Source organism: Saccopteryx bilineata, chromosome 8 (assembly GCF_036850765.1).
Source record: "Saccopteryx bilineata isolate mSacBil1 chromosome 8, mSacBil1_pri_phased_curated, whole genome shotgun sequence".
Taxonomy (NCBI): domain Eukaryota; kingdom Metazoa; phylum Chordata; class Mammalia; order Chiroptera; family Emballonuridae; genus Saccopteryx; species Saccopteryx bilineata.
In genome coordinates, this window is record NC_089497.1 from 12,304,863 (window position 1) to 12,327,368 (window position 22,506).

The 22,506-nt window shown below is 36.8% G+C and overlaps 1 protein-coding gene across 20 annotated transcripts in view; it reads left to right on the plus strand.

Annotated features, from left to right (window-relative positions):
* The window catches only part of ROBO2 (roundabout guidance receptor 2), a 1,433,919-nt gene that overhangs the window by 1,377,406 nt on the left and 34,007 nt on the right, over positions 1-22,506 (plus strand). For 9 of the 20 annotated variants that reach the window (XM_066241946.1, XM_066241947.1, XM_066241955.1 and 6 more), the window contains 4 exons: positions 696-823; positions 6,991-7,272; positions 7,682-7,807; positions 12,632-12,788. In XM_066241946.1, coding sequence (XP_066098043.1) covers positions 696-823; positions 6,991-7,272; positions 7,682-7,807; positions 12,632-12,788 — 693 coding nt within the window. The remainder of the gene's footprint in view (positions 1-695; positions 824-6,990; positions 7,273-7,681; positions 7,808-12,631; positions 12,789-22,506) is intronic. The other 11 variants (XM_066241951.1, XM_066241958.1, XM_066241956.1 and 8 more) reach the window with 3 other exon arrangements.

A 22,506-nucleotide genomic window follows, 5' to 3' on the forward strand; every position in this document is an offset into this window, starting at 1 on the left:
CTATAAAGGAATTAGAATCCCCATCTTTAATATTAAAAATGTGAATTCTTTATTAACTACGATGCAAAGAAAGTTTTCTTTGTAGACTACACATGCTGGATGAGATCGCAGTGGACCTTTTATTACCTTAAAAAATACTGTAATCTACCTGAATATTTTGCAGTTTACAGGGCCAGAAATGTGCTATTGCCGGAACAGCATAAATACTGTTCATTACTTTTCCTCAAGTTCTTTGCCCCAAATCCAACACTTGGGCTGGTAACGGTGGATACAGCCTACAGGAGACAGATAAATATGGGGGCTGTAAGAATCAAAGAAGCAATTGCCCAAAGTCCTGGAAATGGCTGACACTGAGCAGTCACTCTGAGCAATTGTTCCCGTGAGGGTGCCAATTTATCATCAAACCTTGTTTCGGGATCCTGCTATGTTACTGATTCCCACCAGTTTCAGGACAGATAATTGAATTCAGTTGATGTCAGGAGAATCCCCAGCAGGACCCTTCTGCTCCCACTGACAGGGTAAATCTATACACAACCTAATGAGCTGCTGAAGTTCTCTAATTCTAGAGAGCCTACCCATTTTAATTTGAAGTGAATTAAAATCTTAAAGTCTTAAATTCAATTTGGTGCATGAGACCGGTGTCCAAGTCTCTCACTGAGCTCCATGGGTTGATTTCTTTTTAATTTCTGTTTTAGCCGTCCAGGTCTTCTGAATACTGGGGACCCAAATTATCCGTGGCTTGCTGATTCCTGGCCAGCCACAAGCTTGCCCGTGAACAATAGCAACAGCGGTCCCAATGAGATTGGGAATTTTGGACGTGGAGGTAAACTAACGTTTTTGTTTTTTTAATTTTGCTATATGTTATTTGTTTACTTGGCTTTCCTAGACATTTTTTTTAAAGATATGCTAAAGAGTGTTTTTCATAATTAAAATTAGCGAAGCACCTGAACTAATAGCACAGGACATTTGCTAAATATTTTATGTAACCATTGTGCTATATTACCTTGAGTAGAACTAAGCTTTTAAGGATGTCATTACTAACCAAGAAGATAAATATTCATAATACGTTTTGCTTTTAAGATTATTAGTACAAATTTACTAAAATTAGGAAGTATGCTACTAAATGGGGTGTATAATTTTGGTTGAGTCATTTCACTTCCCTGACTCATTAAACATATATTAATTAAGCATGTCCTATGTACCTGGTATTATGGCAGACAATAAAAATAGCAATACAAATAGAGATGGTTTTTATCTTGGTATTTTATATATATAATAAATATGCACTTAATGAGTATACACTTAAATGTAACATGTTGAGAGAGAACTTTTCTGTAGACCTACAATTGAGCACTGGTACCCTAAATAAAAGACAAAATGTTGGTAAGTAGCTGACATGCTGAAGTGTTCAAAACTTGGTGTCAAGGTCCTTTCTACAGATCTCTATAAGGAGACAGAATTGGATCTACTAGGCATAATTACCACTTCTTCCTCCTCTTTCCATCCAGTCAATAGGAAAGTGAAGGGTTTAGTGAAAAATGTGGTTAGGGAAGTCTCCTGTCCCAGTTTTGGGCTTGGCATATCTAGGTGAGTTTTCCACTGGCAGAATATTGTGCAGAGAGCACATGGACTTGAGCTGTCTTGCTGATACCCCACCTGAAAGACCTGTGTGTTGGCAACAAGGCAGTTCTGTGAATGGAATGCTACTTACTGATATCAGAAAGAGAGCTAGGAATTAGTCAAAGTGTGAAAAAAGGCCCTGACCAGTTGGCTCAGTGATAGACATTGGCCCTGCATATGGAAGTTCCAGGTTAGATTCCCGGCCAGGGCACACAGGAGAAGTGCCCATCTGCTTCTCCACCCCTCCCCCTCTCCTTCCTCTCTGTCTCTCTCTTCCCCTCCCACAGCCAAGGCTCCACTGGAGCAAAGTTGGCCTGGGCACTGAGGATGGCTCCATGTCCTCCACCTCAGGTGCTAGAATAGCTCCAATTGCAACAGAGCAATGGCCTGGATAGGCAGAGCATCACTCCCTGGTGGACATGCCAGGTGAATCTCAGTTGGGCACATGTAGGAATCTGTCTCTCTGCCTCCCCCTTCTCACTTCAGAAAAATACCAAAAAAAAAAAAAAAAAAAAAGAAAAGAAAGAAAGAAAAGAAAAGTGTGTGGTTTATTATCTTTCATAACTTAAGGTATAGACATAAGAGAGATCTTGACCTATTTGAGAAATGAATATATTTTCTAATGACTGGAGTATAAAGTGTAAGACAGCAGAGGTTTTAAAAACACAGAGGGGCAGATAACCAGAGTGCCTTCTAAGCCAGACAGAGACTTTAAACTTTCCACAAAGAGTGATCAGAAGTCATTCATAAATTTTAAAGAAAAGAAAGCAGGATCCAAGTACTACTTTAAGTCATCCAGTCTGTTGCTGTGTGGAGAGTAGAGTTAGAGTGAAAAATTCAGGCGATTAATAGGGAAATTAGTGCTGTAATCTAAGAAAGTCTGAATGAATCCACTGGAGGATTTCTATACTTCTAGGTAGAATTCCTGCTGGAGACCCAGGGCAGGGTTCAACTATTCTGAGTCTATTAGAAGCCTCAGTGGTGGATTTCACCTGTCTGAGTGTCCCAAGATGTTGACTTAGACAAATAATGGATACCGGCCTTTATTCTTTCAGATGGAATACTAATACCAGTTTGAAATTAATTAAAACATTCTTTCAAATAATAAAGTTACTAGGTTTTGTCAAGTATGCATTCTTTCTATACCAACTACAAGAAGGTAAGCTCCCTTCCATTCTCCAAATAAAATGCAGAAAATAACCATCCCTAACTCTTAAGTGTATAATGAGGATTAAATGGATGACTGTATATATGGGTTCAGCACAAAACTTGACTTATATTTCGTGGTCAATATGCTTCACTGGAGTAAATGAGAGAACAGGAAGTAAGTTGTAAGACTTCTCAAACTCTAGCTTATCCTCTACAATTCAGTCCATGCCGTTTAGGATTCCCGCATGCCCAGAGCCTCTGAACGTGGCTGCGGTCCCTCGGTGACCGAACTCTGAGTTCTGGAACTACAGGTTGTCATTCTCCCAGGGATAGGTTCTATTCCTGAGTACTTCCTCACCAGGAAGAGGAGATACTCCCCTTTGACCCCCCCCCGACTGGTTGTGTCAAAAGAAATTCTGACCCCAAGGATTTTATTCAGTCTAAGAATATCTGCCTCTTTTACTTTTTGTGGTTGTTTTGGAATAACACACCATTCTATTTTTATATCAAGGAATAAATACTTAACGATGGATGAAAATAATTCTTTTTTAATTTCTAGAAGGCTACACTAACATCTAAAATTTCTCAGTCTAATTTAGGCAAAGGGTTTGTTTGTAGATTTTTTTTTCTATTGCCACCTCATTTCCTTAACATGAAGTATTTCACAAATGAACATCAAGGCCAAGACTAAGTTTTGCAGGGTTTTCAGTGTGGTAGGAATTTTAAACTTTTTCTATGTATCAGAAATGATGCTAGGAGTTTTCCTACTTTTTAAATTTCCTTCACACAATAAATGTTTGACATAGATAGTCATATTTCAATTTAAAAGGTCAAGAAAGTAACATTTTTAAGATGATTAACTCAGGACCTGGGTGTAGAATGCACATCTTCCATATTCTAAAGCTACAGTACTTTTTGTTTTATTTTTATTTTTAATCTACATTGCTCTGCACTTCTGAAGGCACAGTTTACACGTACGCTTGTAATACAACCATGTTTGCTAAGAAGAACAATAGTGTAAATTGACATTTTCCCTTTAAAAATAGAACATCAATACATGTTTAAATACATATAATATAGGCCCTGCTTGGTTGGCTCAGTTTAGAGCATCTGCCTGGCGTATCAATGTCCCAGGTTCAATTCCTAGTCAAGGCACACAGAAGAAGTGACTGTCTGCTTCTCCACCTCTTGTCCCCCCCTTTCCCTCTCTCTCTCTCTCTCTCTCTCTTTCCTTCCTGTAACCATGGCTTGATTAATTTGAGCACATTGACTCCAGGTGCTGAGGATGGCTCTATGAAGCCTCTACCTCAGGTGCTAAAAATAGCTTGGTTGAGAACATGGCCACAGATGGGCAGAGCATTGGTCCCAGATGGGGTTGCTGGGTGAATCCTAGTCAGGGTGCATGCAGGAGTCTATCTCTCTGGCCTCTCTTTTCACCTGGAAAGGAAAAAAAATGTAATATAAATGGTATTTTGCATTATAAAGTTTTTAATTGTCAAAAAATCTGCATATTGGCAATACAGACTATAAAAAAAATTTAACCATTTGATGAGTGCTTTCTACTAAGTATTAGGTGAAGAAATACGGAATTATAGACATAAACCATCTATGTTTCTGTCCTCAAGTAACTTATAATGCAGTGAAGGAGATGTATGAATAATTATAGAAGGACAGAAAAATAAGTGCGTGTTTAATGAAGATACTGAAAACCCTCAGAATGATTCATGAGTGATTCCAACCAGCTCGAAGGGTCTCTGTAATTCATGGGTTTCAAACTCACATGTTAAGAAGTGCCAGCCAGCTACCCTACAGCATTACGGATGGGAAGGTTGAACTGCGCGACATGGACGATGGGAGTCCTGCCTAAAGATGGCAGCGCCTATTCGGGTCCAGGCTGGTCCTGCCTAAAGATGGCAGCGCCTATTCGGGTCCATGCTGGTCCTGCCTAAGGATGGCAGCGCCTATTCGGGTCCAGGCTGGTCCTGCCTAAAGATGGCAGCGCCTATTCGGGTCCATGCTGGTCCTGCCTAAAGATGGCAGTGCCTATTTGGGTCCAGGCTGGCCCTGCCTAAAGATGGCAGCGCCTATTTGGGTCCAGGCTGTCCGGAGGAAGGCTGGCCCAGATTTCAAAGGATCTGACCTTAGACGATGCTCCCCCACATCCAGATCTTTATGCATAAGCCACCACTAATTCAGTGTTGGGGTACAATTGACTTTATTTTTTGAAAATGTAAGAGTGATGAAATAACAGTGAGAAGGAGATGCAGCTCAGAAAAACAAGACGGAAGCACTTAGACGTGGAGGCCGACTACACTGACCCAGCAGATGGAGAGGCTATTTTGGAACCCTCGCTTTAGCTGTTGCAGAGCAGTGTCATGTAGGATTCAATTCTTAGGTGGTTTCCTTTTCCCATTTTTAAATGTCTGCACACATCACCACTTTAAAAGCTTGTTGTTGAAGTGGCTCACAGTTTAAATCTAAAAGCTTTGCTGGACCTCAAGTTCAGGGTAGTAGGATCTTGGGTCCCTTGAGAGTTAATATTTACCAGGGAAAGTCATTGTGGAAGTGTCAGAAACTCCGAAAACTTCCCCAGAGTGAAGGCCTTGTTTCCAATATTTTAATATGTTATGAAATATTAACACTGTCGAGAATTAAAATGATAGTGACACTTGCAAATGAAATATGCTTACTCATCATTAATTATTCAAATTAGTTTCTAGCTAAAAACAGGAAGGGTAAGAAAGGAGTTGTACAATTATGAAATTAAAAAATGATTTTACTTGCTTGTGCACCTTAGTGAAATATTATAAATTTGGATATATTGAACAATCTCATTGATATGCATTTGAAATATTTATTCAATAAAGTGCATATTCACTTAATTGTAAAACAAGTTAGAATTTCAGACTTTAAAAACGTTCAGAAAAACCTAAATCATACAGTGTACAAAATGTATTATAAATGTATTGTTGCTGTTGTAAAGAAGATGAGTTTTAGCTTTTGTGAAAAGCAAAAACAAATATTTGTACAAGGATTCTTATTTCAAGTACTGACGGCTGCCATTAAATCTAAAAGTTTTAAGGTATTTTGATTAAGTTCTTACTTAAACTTCCCCCTTGTGATGATAAAATTGGTTTTGGTTTTAAGATACTTTGGTTTATTACTTAATGTTACAAAATTATAACTAGTTGAAAATTTTCTATAGTGAAGAAATCAAGTTGGTTGAGGACCTAAAAATTCTATGAAGTGTGGCTTTTTAGAATACAGATTAAGAAACATATTGTAATTAGATTCTCTTTTAACTCCACATGATTAAAAATAGTATCATTTAGTAATATTTTTAAGATTTCAGCATCTTCTGAAAAAAAATAGAGCTCAGTAGAAAGATGACAGGTCTGAATTCTAAAGCATCATATACAGATAATTTAACACAGAGAAATAATAAATGATAAGTGGACTGGTTGATACTTAATGGTATTTCTAAAGTTTCATTTTACTCTTGCTGTATTAAAACTTGAAACTATAATTCTCCACTTTTAAGAGTAGGTAGTATAAATTAAACTCTGATTACTCAAATTGCTTTTTCTGTAGTTAAATCCTGCTATATTGTGAAAATGACTTATTCATGAAAATTTTCCTTTGTTATGCAAGAAAAAAAATTTTTTTTTGCTGCCATAAGTTACATTCCATTTCTGGAGCTCTGAGATCAAATCAGATAACAGCAAATTGAAACTTCAGAAAAATGTACCTCATAGTTTGATAGTATAATTTGGGGATTTTTTTTACATCTATTCAGCAGTTCCATTTTCTGTCTTTTGGGATAAAGTGGAAAAAGATGTCTTCATAAATTTGTATTTTCGCGCTGATTATTGCTTCTGAAAAAGAAAAAAAGATAACAATTTTATTAGTTCTAAAACAGCATGAACCACTGAAAGCCCTGTTTGGTAGTGAAATAGCCCCAACTTCTCATTCGTAGTTGAAGAACGCGGGGGAAGGGGTGTGGTGAGCAGTGGGACGTGAAGGGCGAGCAGAGGCCTGCCTGTCACCCAGGCTGAGGCTCGGAGAAGGTTGTACATCATCTACCCTTCATCGGCTCCTGAAACCCATCTCAGCTGAACTGCGGACGTGCGGGCTGACACGTATATTTTTCATCTTCCATCCTCATAGTGTTGGGCTTCCTGTGCATCATTAAATTATTTCATTTTCCTCTGTTCGCCACAGATGTGCTGCCGCCGGTCCCAGGCCAAGGGGATAAAACAGCAACAATGCTCTCCGACGGAGCCATTTATAGCAGCATTGACTTCACGGCCAAAACCACCTACAACAGCTCCAGCCAGATCACGCAGGCGACCCCGTATGCCACCACGCAGATCTTGCATTCCAACAGCATCCACGAACTGGCCGTCGATCTGCCCGATCCGCAGTGGAAAAGCTCCATTCAACAAAAAACGGATCTGATGGGCTTTGGTTATTCTCTACCTGATCAGAACAAAGGTAACAATGGTGAGTCGGGCTCTGGAGTTCCGAAGGATCCATTTTCATCTCATTCGTGCATGAGGTAGAAATGAGTGTTTGTTGTTCTAGGTTGAGTGACTCATTACCAGGTTCACTATCTAAACTAAAAGCATATGTCAGCATGTATTCGATACCTTGCACAATTCCTACCACCACCACCACCCCGCCACCACCGTTGCCACTACCAAACACCAACACCGATCGGTTTCATCCTTTTAGCTCTTTTCCAATAGAGTGATCGGTAATCCATCTCAATTTCCATTAGGCAGGATAGACAAAACATTCCTCCACTGTCCTCCAACATCTGCTTCTGAGTTGCTAACTGCATGTTCTGCATGGGCTTGTGCTGTGAACTAATCACATGATGCCACTATGACCTCTGCCCTTTAACCCTTAGCCTTACTTTACATCCCTGACTACCGATTGGCTGAGGGATTGTCTAATAGAATGCCACACAACCAGTCACAGGATTTCAGCACCACCAGCTCTCACAACAGCTCAGAGAGGAGTGGCAGTCTCTCAGGTTGGTCTCATCACAGTAAGGAGAAATATTTGTTTGTCATCAGCATATGACCTGTATTCCTAACAACCATAAAGAAATACTGAATCACAACTCACTATCAGACATTTATCTTTCAAATGACAATGACAGTTTATCCTAATGAGTCATGTTTGCATGTGGGGATAAAAATTGCTGTCAGCCTTAATGTACTTCAGTTTTAATGTACTAAATAAAAGGATGTATTTACTGAAAAATAATGCCATTTTACTAAATACTATTCATTAAAGAGCAGTTGCATTTAAACTGCCTTGAACCCTACTTAAGGGTCAACAGAACTTGACAATAAAGAGATCATACAGGAAAGTCAACATGGTATGGACCCTAAAAAATAAATTCAACTAAAATGCAAATAATTTTGGAGAGTTTGTTATATTAGGATTTCAGTGTTGTGTCTCCCAATTTTTGGACAATCTTTATCAAATATCATGTAATATAATTTATTATCTACTACATTATATTATTTAAAGTAAGGTGCTGACACCATACTAAAGAAGAATATTAATATGGGACATTATTCTTCACGTTTAATTTTCCTCCAAAATACAGTCTTTTTTATTGATAATTTTTATGCTATAAATTTTAATATTTATATATTTTGAGATATATCAGCCAAACTAACAGCTATAATTTGGCATTATATAGCATATGTGGAGAAAAATACATTTTACTGTATAGAAATATGTATCTATCATGATAAATATCAGTGATATCCTCCTGGTCCAAAGATCCTCACCTCAAAAATGTGGAGGTCGTAGTAGACACTCTCTAACTTTCAACCATAACATGTAACATGTACATTGTATGACTGATGACTTTATCTACACATTTCTAATTAATTCCATGACCTTATTTGCTTAATTATTCATATTAATGATATCCCATTTGTTTTTATAAAGTTTTTTTTTAAAAAAAACTACAGGTTCTTAGTAAAGGATTATAGTGTATTATATGTTTCATGACTACCAGGCTTCAAGACTATAAAGAGTTAATTCTTTTGCATCATTAAGGTAACATTTACTAAATGACTTTTCCTCAAGAGATAGAATCCTTTCCATCTGCAAATGTTAATGCTCTTTTTTTCCCCTCTAAAATGGGCTATTTGCTCTTACTACTCATTGGTAGAATTAGATACATTATAGAATCCAGAAAATTTTAAACACCTGTTATGAATTTAAACTGGCTTAATAAAATAGATGACTTTTTAAAATAACCTTATATGTCATTTATACTGTCATTTATTTAAAATGAGCCTCACAATTGCCCTGAATAATTAAAAAGTAATTTATTCTAGGCTTATTTCATTCAAGGTATGTAGAGTCTCAAGCAATCTACACATAAAAATATCTACATGCTATAAACCATGGAATACGTAAGACCTTCTTTGAAACCTTCATAAGATATTCTGTAAACGTTGATTGTCACTGAGTTTTAGATATTATCTTTTGAGTAATTGTAAGCAGAACAGGATTCACAATAGTGTTTACTTTTTTTTTAGAATCCATTAATCTCCTGAGTGACATTTATACATATCTATGCATTATATTAACTACCTCATCTACATTTGAATACAAAATCACTTAAATTAGTGATAGAAAGCATTCTTTAGGAGATGTAAATGAATTGATTATCCTTTTTTTAGTTCAGTTCAATTGAGTTGAATATTATAGAGTTTGTTTTATTCTTATAATCATGAGTACGTTTTCTAAGGCTCAAATTTAGGATCAAACTACTTCACAGATATCTAATCATATCACATCATAAGATTTTCTTAATTTGTGCTCAGTAATGAAACCAATTTAAAGTAATTACAGTAATAAAGAAAATTGGACATTTCAGAATTTTTTAGTAAATTTCTCACCCTCTTTGAAACACTTCAATAATTTATTCAATACGTAAGTTACAAGCACTTCTGTTAACAATCTTACCATTAAAATATAAAAGAAAACTCAGATCTTTCAAAGTAGCATCTGCATCATAATTTTATATATATGTGTGTGTGCACGTGTATATAGCGCAATATCAGCATCAACAACTAAATCATTTTATGCTGCAGTATTTTAAACAATAGTCTATAAGTTTAATTTGAAATGAGCTGATTTCATAATTTTCTTTACATAGTGGTCATTTGTTTAGAACAAATGAATGAAAATCTAAATATTTACACTTTGCATTGAAGAGAGATGGGTTAAATATGTTTTCAAGCCATCGAAATTTATTCTCCTAGAATGTAATGCAGGCAGTTCTTACTTTTTAAACACTTGAAGATCTTTGTGTGCAGTTAACAGTAGCAAACAGTGGCTTGCTTAGCTCAAAGTTTAGGTCTCAGATAAAGAATTTAAGTTCCTTAACTTATGTCATATACTCAGCACAATGTTAAGAACCCATGCGTCTTAGCTTGTTGCTATATATAAAAACAAAAAAAGAACACACACAAAAAAACAAAGCATGTTGATAGATGCTCTTACCAAGACTGTTTACAACAAGAAAACAGAAATTTCTCCCTAAGTAAAGAATGTGGACATTCAGTGGAAAGCCATTACAACTCCCCTCAATGAATCAGCTCTGTTTCCACAGTACATTTCTATGTCTGTAGTTTGGAGAGTTGATGGTGACTTTTTGACCTTAGGTAAAGACTTCAACAGAGTTGGGTTCAGAGATTCAGAAATAGTCATTTTCGCAAAAGATGCTTCATTTAAACTTTTTTTATTATTATGTGAATATGGGCCACATAACACCGAGAAAGCATCTCCACTTCCTCATTTATAAAATGAAGATATAAGAACTTGCTTGTGTCACTCAGTTCTGGTGGCGAGCATGTAACATTTCTATAAGCGCTATGAAAAGTGTAAAAAATTATGTACACATATAAATAGAAGGAATAAAGGAAGCACGACGAGAGAGAAAGCTATGAGAGAAAGCATAGGGAGGGAGAAAGCCCAACCTATTCCTCTTTGAATTCTTGGAATACAGTTCTGATACTACAGAGAAAAAAATATATATAGTCCCTGTTTACGATTTGGGTGGGTTATGAGGAAACAAAAGATGGTCTCATCTAATTAAACAAAAACATTAGAGACGTGAATTCAAACACAATTCTTCTTCTGAGAATCAGGCTTTTTCTGGAATACTTTTTGGAGTCGGAAGAGTTGGGTGTAGCAAAGAATGTGAAAATGGGGATAGTCGCAGTTTAGCTCTGCGATAGAGGCAGTGGGGAAAAGTAGTGATGGTTGGCGTTCATTGGCCCTTCTCTACACTCTGAGCCTTTTATCTGCCTTATCTCTTGAAATCCTCAAAAAAGCCTAAAAATGGAATAACTGTTTATCTGTTTTACATGTGTGGACATTGAGGCGGTATCTCCTGAGTAAGTTATCAAGTAATTGAGATACTAGTCTTCAAACCCGGAGACCAAGCTCTTACCTTTGAAGCCAAAGATACCTGCTTTCCTTGCTCTGCACAGCTCTCATTCTGCCAAAATAAAGTGAAAGGGAAGGTGAAAAGCACTATGTTTGTGGGGATGCTCTCTTACCTATGTTTATGTATGTGCCTAGTACATAGTTATTATTCTTTAATAAGCAGTGATGTCTATGTCCAGTTGAACAGTTGCATCACTTTCTGGCACTCAAATATTGAAGTAATTATTAAATTACATACTCTTCTGAATTAGCTCATGCTGAGTCGTAACTGGAAGAAAGATGTTGAAGTAGACGTCTCGCGATATTTCTATTGCTAGATAACCCTGATACAAATGTTTGATTCTTCCAGCTTTTAGTTTCAGAAAGATGAAATTCAAGCTCGATACTTTTTTTTTTTTTTTTGGAAGCATAGCTACAGATGGTAGCGGGAGTGACAGAAGACCCTTAGGTTCCCTTTAATCATCACCCTTTGTCATTCTGTTCAAGAAGTATCCCTTCTTGCATCCACTTGTGGTCCATTGAGGAAGAAACTTGAGGTACTTCGTTTCGGAAGACTGAAATTTTGGCAAGATACCAGTGATAAGTTTTATTTTACACGTTGTTAAAGTCCTGCGGTCCTCAACACGGTCTACACGCTGCCGTGCTACTTCCTGCTCATGTTTTGTGCCAGAGTTCAGTCGTCGGGCCGGAGTACTGAAACTGGTCATTGTATCGCCATTCGTTTCCCAGACCTTTTGGAATCTTAGCAAATGTTACACTTAAAATATCTGGTGACTGCTTTCACTATATGGAAAAATAATTGTGTCGTTCAGGAGTTAAAAAAAATATTCTGTACAACATATTAATGGAAAAGATGTACAACTTATCCGATAACGTTGATTGATTTTTATCAGTTACTTTTGAGGGGGGAAAAAAAGGGTTATTCTCTTGGATTAATTAAATTGAATAAATTCTAATGGGAAACTTTAGCCTGTATCTTTAGACACTGCATTTTTCACTGAGAGAGATTATGGAAAAGAGCATTAGAAGTGTACTAAAATCTGACATTTGAAAGAATTGGTTATGGCCCATTATTTCGTCTAACAATGAGAACGTGGAGGCAGCAGACGTGAATAAATCCATACATGCTCTTTTCCTACGGCGGCCATGTTTTCTGGTTAATTCAGCTCTGTAGTTAATGCGTTGGGAAAGAATATCATTTTTGAGTGATTTATAAACATGTTTTTTCTGATAATATTAATTGTTTCTAGCTTTTAACAACTATAACATACCGATTGGGGTGTTTTGAAAACATTAATACATCTCCCCACCTGATGCACTTCTGTTTCTTCTGATATTCGGTATGTCTGAAAAAATGCACGATTACTTTCAGGTGGGAAAGGTGGAAAAAAGAAGAAAAACAAAAACTCTTCTAAACCGCAGAAAAACAATGGATCGACCTGGGCCAACGTGCCGCTGCCCCCGCCCCCTGTCCAGCCCCTCCCCGGCACGGAGTTAGAGCACTATGCCCTGGAGCAGCAAGAAAACAGGTAAACATGTTTTCTCTGTCAACCTGCCCGGGGCTTTCCTCCCGTCTCTATTGTGCATTTGGGTCTCTGTTCTCTGACTGTGTTCCCTGCCCCCTTTCCAGCCTGCTCACTGCTTCTCCCCCCCCCCCTTTATTGTTTGCACCATCTATGTGTTTTTAGCTGATGAATACAACACGGCACATACTGAGGACCTAGAATCCTCGGCTGTCAAGTGCCTTAGATTGTCTGCAATCATGATAATGCAACCTCCATTTATAACATTGCTTGTTAGTTTGAAAGCGAGTACCCACAGCTCTATGAACTAAAGGAGCCACTCCTGAGAAGGGCTGAAAAGGGAATTAAAATAGCCGCCTTCATCACCCCTCACGGTTCTCTAATGACTTGATGGCTGGCCATAGCAGGGCGCCCACTGCAGAGCCCCGTCACAATGGGATAATTGTAGAGACCTGGCCGGTGGGTAGAACTTTAATCAGCAGCTTTGACGGGGAATTTAGGGGCCTGAACAATAAAAGAGGTTCAAGTCAACACTCTGACCAATCCTTTTTAAGTTAGAACATTTTCTTTAAGGGTCTTTAAATATAACCGGTTTTTATCTTTCCCAAACGTCTCACAAGAGTTAGTTTTCTTCTGTTAGGTGTCGTGTTAATTGATTTTAAAGCAGAAAGACATTAATACAGTTTATTCTCTAATCCACAAACAGTAAGTCAGAAGAAACATACTGAGTCGCTTTCTAAATTTTTATAATAGTAACTGCTCTGTCTTCCTCACGATTTCTAAGGTCAGCATTGCTTTGGAGTAAAACTGAAAAATACAGAATGAAGGCAGGTTTTTCTTTTCCAAGTTTTTCTTCACGTAGAAGTTTTAGACATTAAAATACTAATATGAAAACCTTTAGAAAGTAGTTGAATACTGAACTAAACCTTTAAGTTTAGTTGAATACTGGTCTATTTTCTGTCTTGTTTTACATAAAGATCACATGGACATGTTTATACATTTTTTCTGCACATTTTTAAAATAACTGCTGTCTTTGAAGTCTTCAGATTAATTTTTATGTCACAACATTTTATCCATTGAAAGACCTCATTTGCCTTTTCTTCCCGTTATGTAATACTTACACATATACACTATTTATACATTACATAAACAGATATAGAAATACATAGTTATGCATATATACACATATGCATATTGCTATATTTTTTGCTGTATCTTTTTTTTCCTCCACAGGGCTTGATTGGCTTCTATGGAATTATAGTTTTCATATATATGTGTATCGTTATTTCTTTATCTTTAAAAATAAGTTCACATTTGAAATAAGAAGTTAAGCCCTGGCCCGATAGCTCGGTTGGTTAGAGCATCATCCCATAGCGTAGAAGTTGCCAGTTCGATCCCCGGTTTGGGCATGTACAGGAACAGATTGATGTTCCTGTCTCTCTCTCCCTTCCTCTCTCACTAAAATCAATAAATAAACATTGAAAAACATACTTTAAAAAAAGAAATTAAGATCACATCCCTTTTCTCTGACAAAAAAAATCAAAATTTTGCATATGGTTTTATGCAATTCATACTGGGGATACAAATGTGTCCGTGCTACATGGATCCTAAGCAAAGAAAAGCCAAAGATGTATTCCACAAGCAAAGATGATTATTACAGGTCTTAGCAATCTTCCTTTTAAAGACTGTTCAGAAAATGGGGAAATGGAACTTGTAAACTGGGAAGAGAAAGCACTGCTCTTAACTGCTGATTAGCATGAGGTTTTGAACTCAGATCACATGAAATTGTAAGCAATTTAGAATCCTTTTTCTTTTCACATTTAGCCTACGTTAAAGAATCATAGACTGTAATAATACTCTATTACCAACTGAGATAAAACTAATTCATTTCAAATAAATGCTAAATTTCTCACTTTTCTTGTTGCCCAGCAACAGAATTTGAAATATCCACTTGATGAATGAAATGAAACCCGTTACTGTAGGTTTTATATTGTGATACAAATTATTTTCTAACATTATGATACAAAACAGAAAAGCATTTGTACCTATTTGGGGATTATAAATTATTTTAATATTCAGCTAGAATGTGTTTTATTAGAAAAATCTCATTTTCTAAAAGATTTCTAAGAATCTATTTGGTATTTTAGGTAACTAAATAAATATATTTGTTCCTAGATATATTAAAATTGTGGCATACATGTAGTTGAGTTCTAATTGAACTTTGAGTTATTTGCCTTACGTGCCTAGTATTTCCTGAAAAAGACTTCATCAATGTTAACAGAGCTAGTTGGCAAGTCTTAACCTATTAGTAAACCGACAGCAGAATTCAATTTCCTTCTTCTTTGGACTCAGTGTTTTTTCAAGACAAACACTTGAAAGTTCTTATTTCAATTGTTTGTAATAAACACGTTTAAAGTCAATATGACAGGAATAAATGAAAACGAGTAGATTTGGGAAGACCTTGTCCACTTCTTATTATAGTATTTATATTCTTGTGTTTCCTAATGTGGACCCTTGTAATACTGGAAAGATGTTTGAACACTCCTTAAATTGTTTAGACACCGCTGTTCATAATAACATTGACTATTTTGCAGAAGAGCACTTCTGCAAAATTATTTATATGCCTTGATTTCAAACTTAAGCAAGTTGAAAGTTTTCTTAAAATATAAGCAAAAACTTTAGAAGTCACCTTTTTGTTTTTGTTACTATTTCTAACAATCAAGGATTCTGCAGTTGTACTCCTTATTGTGATATATTGTTTTTGTTTTTAACATATCATAATACAGAACTCGCTTAACACACCTTTTCCCCGGGTACATAAGAAGTGCAATGTGTCGTGTTAGAGAGATGAAAGAAACAAATTCAGACTCAATAGGAAGATCTTATTTCTGATCTAGGAAGCCCACAGGAGGGGAAGGTAGAGACCAGACCCCCACACACACACGCAATTATGCATGACAAGTCCTCGATGAGCAAAGTGCGTACAGATAATTTGCATACAGATAAGTATAATCAGGTATGCCAGGTAAGGCTGGAACAATCTTACATATGATGAGTTTTGAGATGAATCCTGAATTATTTGTTAATGAATAATAGTGCCCAGAGTTAGGTGATTGTTGCAGGATAGTGAGGAATAGTCCCTAGCGTAAAATACCTGTGCATAGGATAGATTGTTAACCAATGACTACAATAAAACGTTACTAATGTTGCCATTTGTGCAGGTAAAAATTATCTAGCCAAGGACAAAAAAAGATTAAATTAAAGAGAAGGAAATGAAAGAAAAGGAATAGTCTGTTAGTTTTCCTTTGGTATTTTTCATTCTTCTTTGGAAACCTCACCCTATTTTAGTTAAAGTGATTTGCTTTTCCCTTATTTTTCATTATTCTTTAAGCTGACTCCTCTATTGTAGCACTTACCACATTCTATTCTCATTGCATGGTGAATCCGTCCAAAGTTGGTAGCTGCTGTGTGAGGGTTGTTGAATTTGAAACTTGGATAGGGGAGGAGATAATCTGAGATTCTTGAGGACAGCTCTGAAATTTTGTATGTCACGCAGGGATTCTGGTGCTTGGCAGACCTGAGGCTGGGCATAGTGAGTGCTCTATTGCAGCAGCCTGGACAGTGTCATGAAACTGATAAGGGAATAAAATAAGGCATTGGCAGAGGTTGGAGGGATAAGGTTTGATTTTGTATAAAGACCTACTTGAGAAATAATCATAATCTTGAAAAGATTGTCTCTTGTTTTTTATTACAACACTTAATTTATTTTTTCTTCTTTCTTTCTTTCTTTCTTTCTTTCCTTCTTTCTTTCTTTCTATTTCTCTTCTTCTTTTCCACATGAGAGGGAGGGAGATAGACCAACTCAGTGTGTGCCCTGACCAGGATCCACTTGCCAATGCCTGCTCTGCTCATTGCTCTGCTCTGGGGTCACTGCTCTGCTCATCTGGGGCCATGCTCACAACCAAGCTATTTTTAACACCTGTGACATAGGCTCCAGGAAGTCATCCTCAGTGCCTGGGGCTGATGTGCTTAAACCAATCGAACCATGGCTGCAGGAGGGGAAGGAAGAGAGAAAGAGAGAGAGAGAAGGAGAAGGGAGAGGGGTAGAGAAGCAAATACTCACTTCTCCTGTGTGCCCTGACTGGGAATCGAACCTAGGATATCCATACACTGGTCCAACACTCTACCACTCAGCCAACTGGCCAGGGATAATATTATTTCTAAGGATTTAGATACTATCAATTTTTCCCAAGCCTTTCTTAGATCATTCCTCCCCCCTTCTACTAAATCATAAAAGTTATCCCATCATTGTCCAAATGGAAAATATGTTTTTATTGTTAACTCAGTGCCATCGCAACAATAGTAAATGTTCTCTCTCATCACTATGCCTCTCTCAGCCTGACCAAAGTGTGTCAAATATGTTCTTTTTTTTGCTGTAAATATAATGCATTTTTTAAATAATCATATGATGCTAGGAAGAATTTAGTAGTAGTTTAATAGATTCTAAAGGTTCTGCTGTGTTACTGTCTCTAGAGGTTGACAAGCTTTTGTGGGTGTTGAACTTTATTATATTTTTATTAGTAATTTGATATTTGTATTTGGCCTTTAACAAGTCACTTCACGTGCGACATTGATTTGTTGTCATCTTTCTCATTATTCATGGGCAAAGCAGACAATATGATGCCCCATGCTTCACTGACAGTAAGTCAAAGAACAAAAGCTTCTCCTGCAAAGCTCGCCCAAAAGAACTTCGGTTTGGCATTACAGGCATTTTCACGGTCTTTTTGATGTTACTGTTGAAATTTCATCACTCAAATAAGATATATAGCTGTAAATGTGAAGGAAACTCTAAAAACAGAGCTAAGCTTTTCATAACATTTATAGAGGCATCTGTTACTTTCTTGTCCTTCTTCAAAAACAGCATGAAACCCAAGTATTTCTTATTCTAGAATTTATTCAGACTGGACTATCTCAGAGATGATGAACAGTTAGGCATCTCCATCGTACAATACGCAACATGTCCCAAATTTCTTTCATCTATTTTTCTATATTCTTCTCCTCATCTTTTTTTTTATTCCTTCTATTTCTGTTTTCCCCTTCTGGCACAAACCATTGACTAACACGGGTACATATTTGCTCACTCCAGTTCTAGATTACCTTTGTAAAAAAGACTTGGAGCAATGGATGAAAAACACCTATTCTAGTTCAGTGAAGTAGCAATATTGTTGGTCTAATAAGTTTGTAAAATATGATTTTTATGTTTGCTCACTTACAGTTTGCATTGGGGGCTGGGCAGCGCCAGGTGTATATGGGTCTGTGAAATCGCAAATTACCTTCCTGCTTGGGAAGGGCTATATTGTTTTGCTAATGTGTGCTGGAGGAGAGGTTTTCACGCCAGAAACTTTTGAAAAGAGAAAAGAGAAGAAAAAAGAAGCCATGTTTTGCGGGGAGGTCAGAGAGAATGCAGGGTGCTGAAGAAGAAGGCAGTTAGGGCAGGTAAAGGTGTGCAGAGGGAGAAGGTGTGCAGATGGGGAACCAGAGCTGAGGGGCTCTGGAAAATCCCCTGAGACTGATGGGGCCTTTGATTCTAGGAGAGACTGGAGAAGGTTCTCCTGGTTGTGGAACCGGAGAATGTGTCAGTGGTTTTGGGAGCCCTGTGTATATGCTCATTGGCCAGTGCGAGACTTGAATAAAGGAACAGCCCACCATTTTTTGGCTCAGCTGTTTCTTTATCATCTGCCCGAATCCAATGAGAACCTGCACATATCTGGCCATGGCGGCTGCGACTACTGGCCATATATATATATATATATATATATATATATATATATAATTTTTAACATATTTATGTAGGTAGGTCCTATGCCTGATGGTATTTGAATAATAAAAAATAAGGACAACTAATTATAGTTTTGTTTTATGCTCCTTAACACACAATGCATGTAATATTATTTTTTTCCTTCTCTTATATTCTCTACGTATTCTTACACCACATGTATGTTCCCTTTAGATTATTGGAAGTAAAACTAGTTTGCTACTTATGAAGTGGGGGAAATATTAAGAGGTAATTCACTTCTTTCATTTGAAAGATTAAATTTATAAAAAATTTTTTATTTGAATTTAAGCTATCCCTAGAAATAAGCCAATGTAAGCAAAGAAAGTAGGAACTCAGTTTATGAAACAAACAAAAAAAAAGGTACTATTTTATAACAAATTTTATGGAGTAAATTTAATAACTATTTATGAAATATAACAGCACACACATTCCATACTGAAAATGGGCAGTTTATTTTTTAATTTTGCTTATTATACATATTATTGTTTGACTTGCGAATATAGTATTTAAAATTAAATAAGTAAGTGAGGAGATGAAACCTAAGCATTTTTATTAGTGAATTAATTTATGTATTTTCATTTTAAATGAATAAATATGCTTATAACCTACATTTTTTGAGGTACCATGTCAAGTGTGGCCAAACAGAAAAAAAAATCAACATCATAACTTTAATGTTGCTTAAATCTACTTAGGAAAAGATAATATTAACATGTAAAAAATTAAATACGAAAATCAGCTGGACAGTAGTTAAAGAATCCAACATTGGATAGGGCACAAGAAAATGCATAATCAATTTTCAAGTAAATGTGCGGTACAATTGTCAGTACAAGTTTAGAAGAGTCATGTATCAGTGCTTGTTGGCCTCAGGAGGAAAATATTTATAAAATACAGGATTTAGCCTGTAGCTTAAAGGATTTTTAAGATTAAGATAAGTTGGGAGGAGTGAAGCTTATTTGAAATAAGTTAAATGCTGTAGAGTGATGCACAGGGTGAAAAAAGTACACAAAATAAAAGAAGAAGAAGAGGAAAACAAACCAATCTATTTTGAGCAGGAAATTCTCGTTGAGAAACTGAAGAGGTAGGTTGGGTCTTGGACATTGAATGGACAGAAGAGTGAAGAGTAGTAAATATTTCATTCAAACAATCCTAATGTTTTTTACTCCACATTTAGGTGGTGTATAGGATTGATTTGATGGTGAAAAACACAAAAAGCAAATGAAACAGTGGGTTACAAACTTTTCACTCAGCAGAATTTTTATTCAGTGAACTCTGTGATCTTTAATATATTAAACAGGAATAATGGCGTTATTTTAGAGCAATATATTTTCTCAGTCAGGTTGGTATTTATGTAGTCAATGAATGGGAATACAACTTTAACCAGTGGTATTTGCTAGTATAGGAAAAATTTTCTTTGTAGCATTTAAAGTGTGTTTGTTTATATTAAAAAATATTGAGGATATTTCTAGAGAGATAGTCCAATTGGGGCTTCTGAGACAAGGTTTTCAGTTTGCAACACATTGAGACAAGGAGATTATTCAAGTAGTTTCAACAAGAGAAGAACATTGAACAGCCAAAGATGCTATCATTCTTGGTGCAAGATCTCTCGGTAACTATCCGTCATCCATAGGCAAAATTCCTAACTGCGTGTCAGAGCAGATGAGCCCCGCTACAGTCTGGTCCACCCTCCCTTACCTCTCCACCCTCCCCTGTGGCCAATTTTCTTCACTGGCCAGCTCTTGCCACTCAGGAAACTATTTGTGTTCTCCAAATACTTCATTTTTTCTCTTTGTCTGCAGCACTACTTGTGTTACTTAGAACATCCTCCTTTCTCCTTTCCAGTGGTCAGCATGGCATTACCCAGCCACCAAACTGGCTTCAGCTTCCCTGCTCTCTGTTCCTATAGGATTCAATAGTGCTGTTAATTTGTTTAACATCAGTCTGCCCCATTGGATTCATGCTTGGTTAATAAATCCTTTCACCTGACACCTGATTGTTGAGTGAGAAGGTGATGAATTCAGATTTTATTTTTTTTGCTTAGACTTTGTTCTTTAGATCAGTTTAAGATTAACAGTAGAACTGAGCAGAAAGTACTGGTTTCCCATATACCCCCAGCACCCCAGCCCTATGCATAGCCTCTGCTATTATTAACATCTCCCACCAAAGTGCTACATGCGTTAAATTGATTAACCTACTTTGACACCTTAATGTCACCCAAAGTCTGTAGTTTCCATTAGGATTCTGTAGAATAATGTGTTCTCATGATGGTATTATAAAGAGTAGTTTCGCTATCTAACAGTTCTCCACGCTCACCCTGACAGAATAGCTCGGTTGATGAGAGCGTCGTCCCAAAGCGTGGAGGTTGTGGGTTCAATACCCAGTCAGAGCATTCCTCCTTCCCCTAAACCTGTAGCAGCCTTTGGACTTCTTGCCTTTTTCAGAACATCGTACAGTGGGAATCACACAGTATATTGCCCTTTTAGATTTGCTTCTTTCATTTACTAATATGCACTTAATGTTTCTCCATGGCTTTTCGTGGCTTAATGAATAAAAATGCTATAAAAACCTGTTGGTAGAATTTATTGCAAATTCAGTTTCCAACAGGGTAAGTGAAAAGACACTCAAGTGAAATTATTCCAGACTCATCTGGACCTTTTCATGTTTGCCTTTGTGAGAGAGATCAAGACTAGCTAGATCCATTTGTAATGTCTTCAGTTTCTTTAGTGATCATCTTCCAGATGCTAGATATTGTACTCTAGCAACTGGAAATGTAGAGCTAAGAGTTATAGAGTCCTTGAGCTTAAGGATCTCATAGTATAGTGGAGGAAAAAATACATCAAACAAATAATCTTAACATATATAGAGAATGTCACAATATAAGTATTGGGGAATTGTAATCAATTCCGTATGACAGAGGCAGAGAGAGCTTCACAAAAAGTAACAACATTTGAATTGAACCTTGAAAGAACAGCTGGAAATCATAGGCAGATGATTTGAGAATAGTCATATACAAATTTGTAGTTTAGAAAAAAAAGTAAAGCAATCTGGAGTTGTAGAAATTAAGCTATAAAAATAGGCTAATCAGATGGAGAAGTTTTTTTTAGGTCCTGCTAATGAGTTTGAACTTTTTTCTTATATTAGCAATAATCACTGATAATTTAGAGCATAGGTGTGATGTGAATAAAAACATTAGAAAATATAATCTGTTTGCCTGTATGGAAGGTAGGATAGAAAACATGAAGATGACATCCCAATAAACTAGGAAAGCTAATTGGATAGTTCACATCCAAAGAAGATTGGTCTGTTACGTGGAGATAGAGGTCAAATGTAAGAGAAAGAATTGGAAAGAATTTAAGAGTTTGGATTTATAGGAAAATTATATTTAATATTGCTTATCTTATTCTTATGTCTCTTTTTTGAAGTACATTAAGATCTATTTGATGAAAATATAGTACAAAGAGAAATGCACCTGATTTTGTGTCATAAGTGAAACTTCTAAAATTAATTTTCTGTAGTCACTAACCAGAGTCTCTAAAAACATGCCCTTTTAAAAATATTATTTATTTATTTATTTTCAGTGAGAGGAGGGGAGGCAGAAAGACAAGACTCCTGCATGTGCCCTGACCAGGATCCACCTGGCAAGCCCACTAGAGGAAGATGCTCTGCCCATCTGGGGTGTTGCTCCGTTGTTCAGCAACTGAGCTCTTCTTAGTGCCTGAGGTGGAAGCCTTGGAGCTATCATTAGTACCCAGGGCCAACTCGCTCCAATTGAGCCATGGCTGCAGGAGAGGAAGAGAGAGAGAGAGAGAGAGAGAGAGAGAGAGAGAGAAGCAAGAGGGGGAGGAGTGGAGAAGCGAATGGGTACTTCTCCTGTGTGTTCTAACCAGGAAT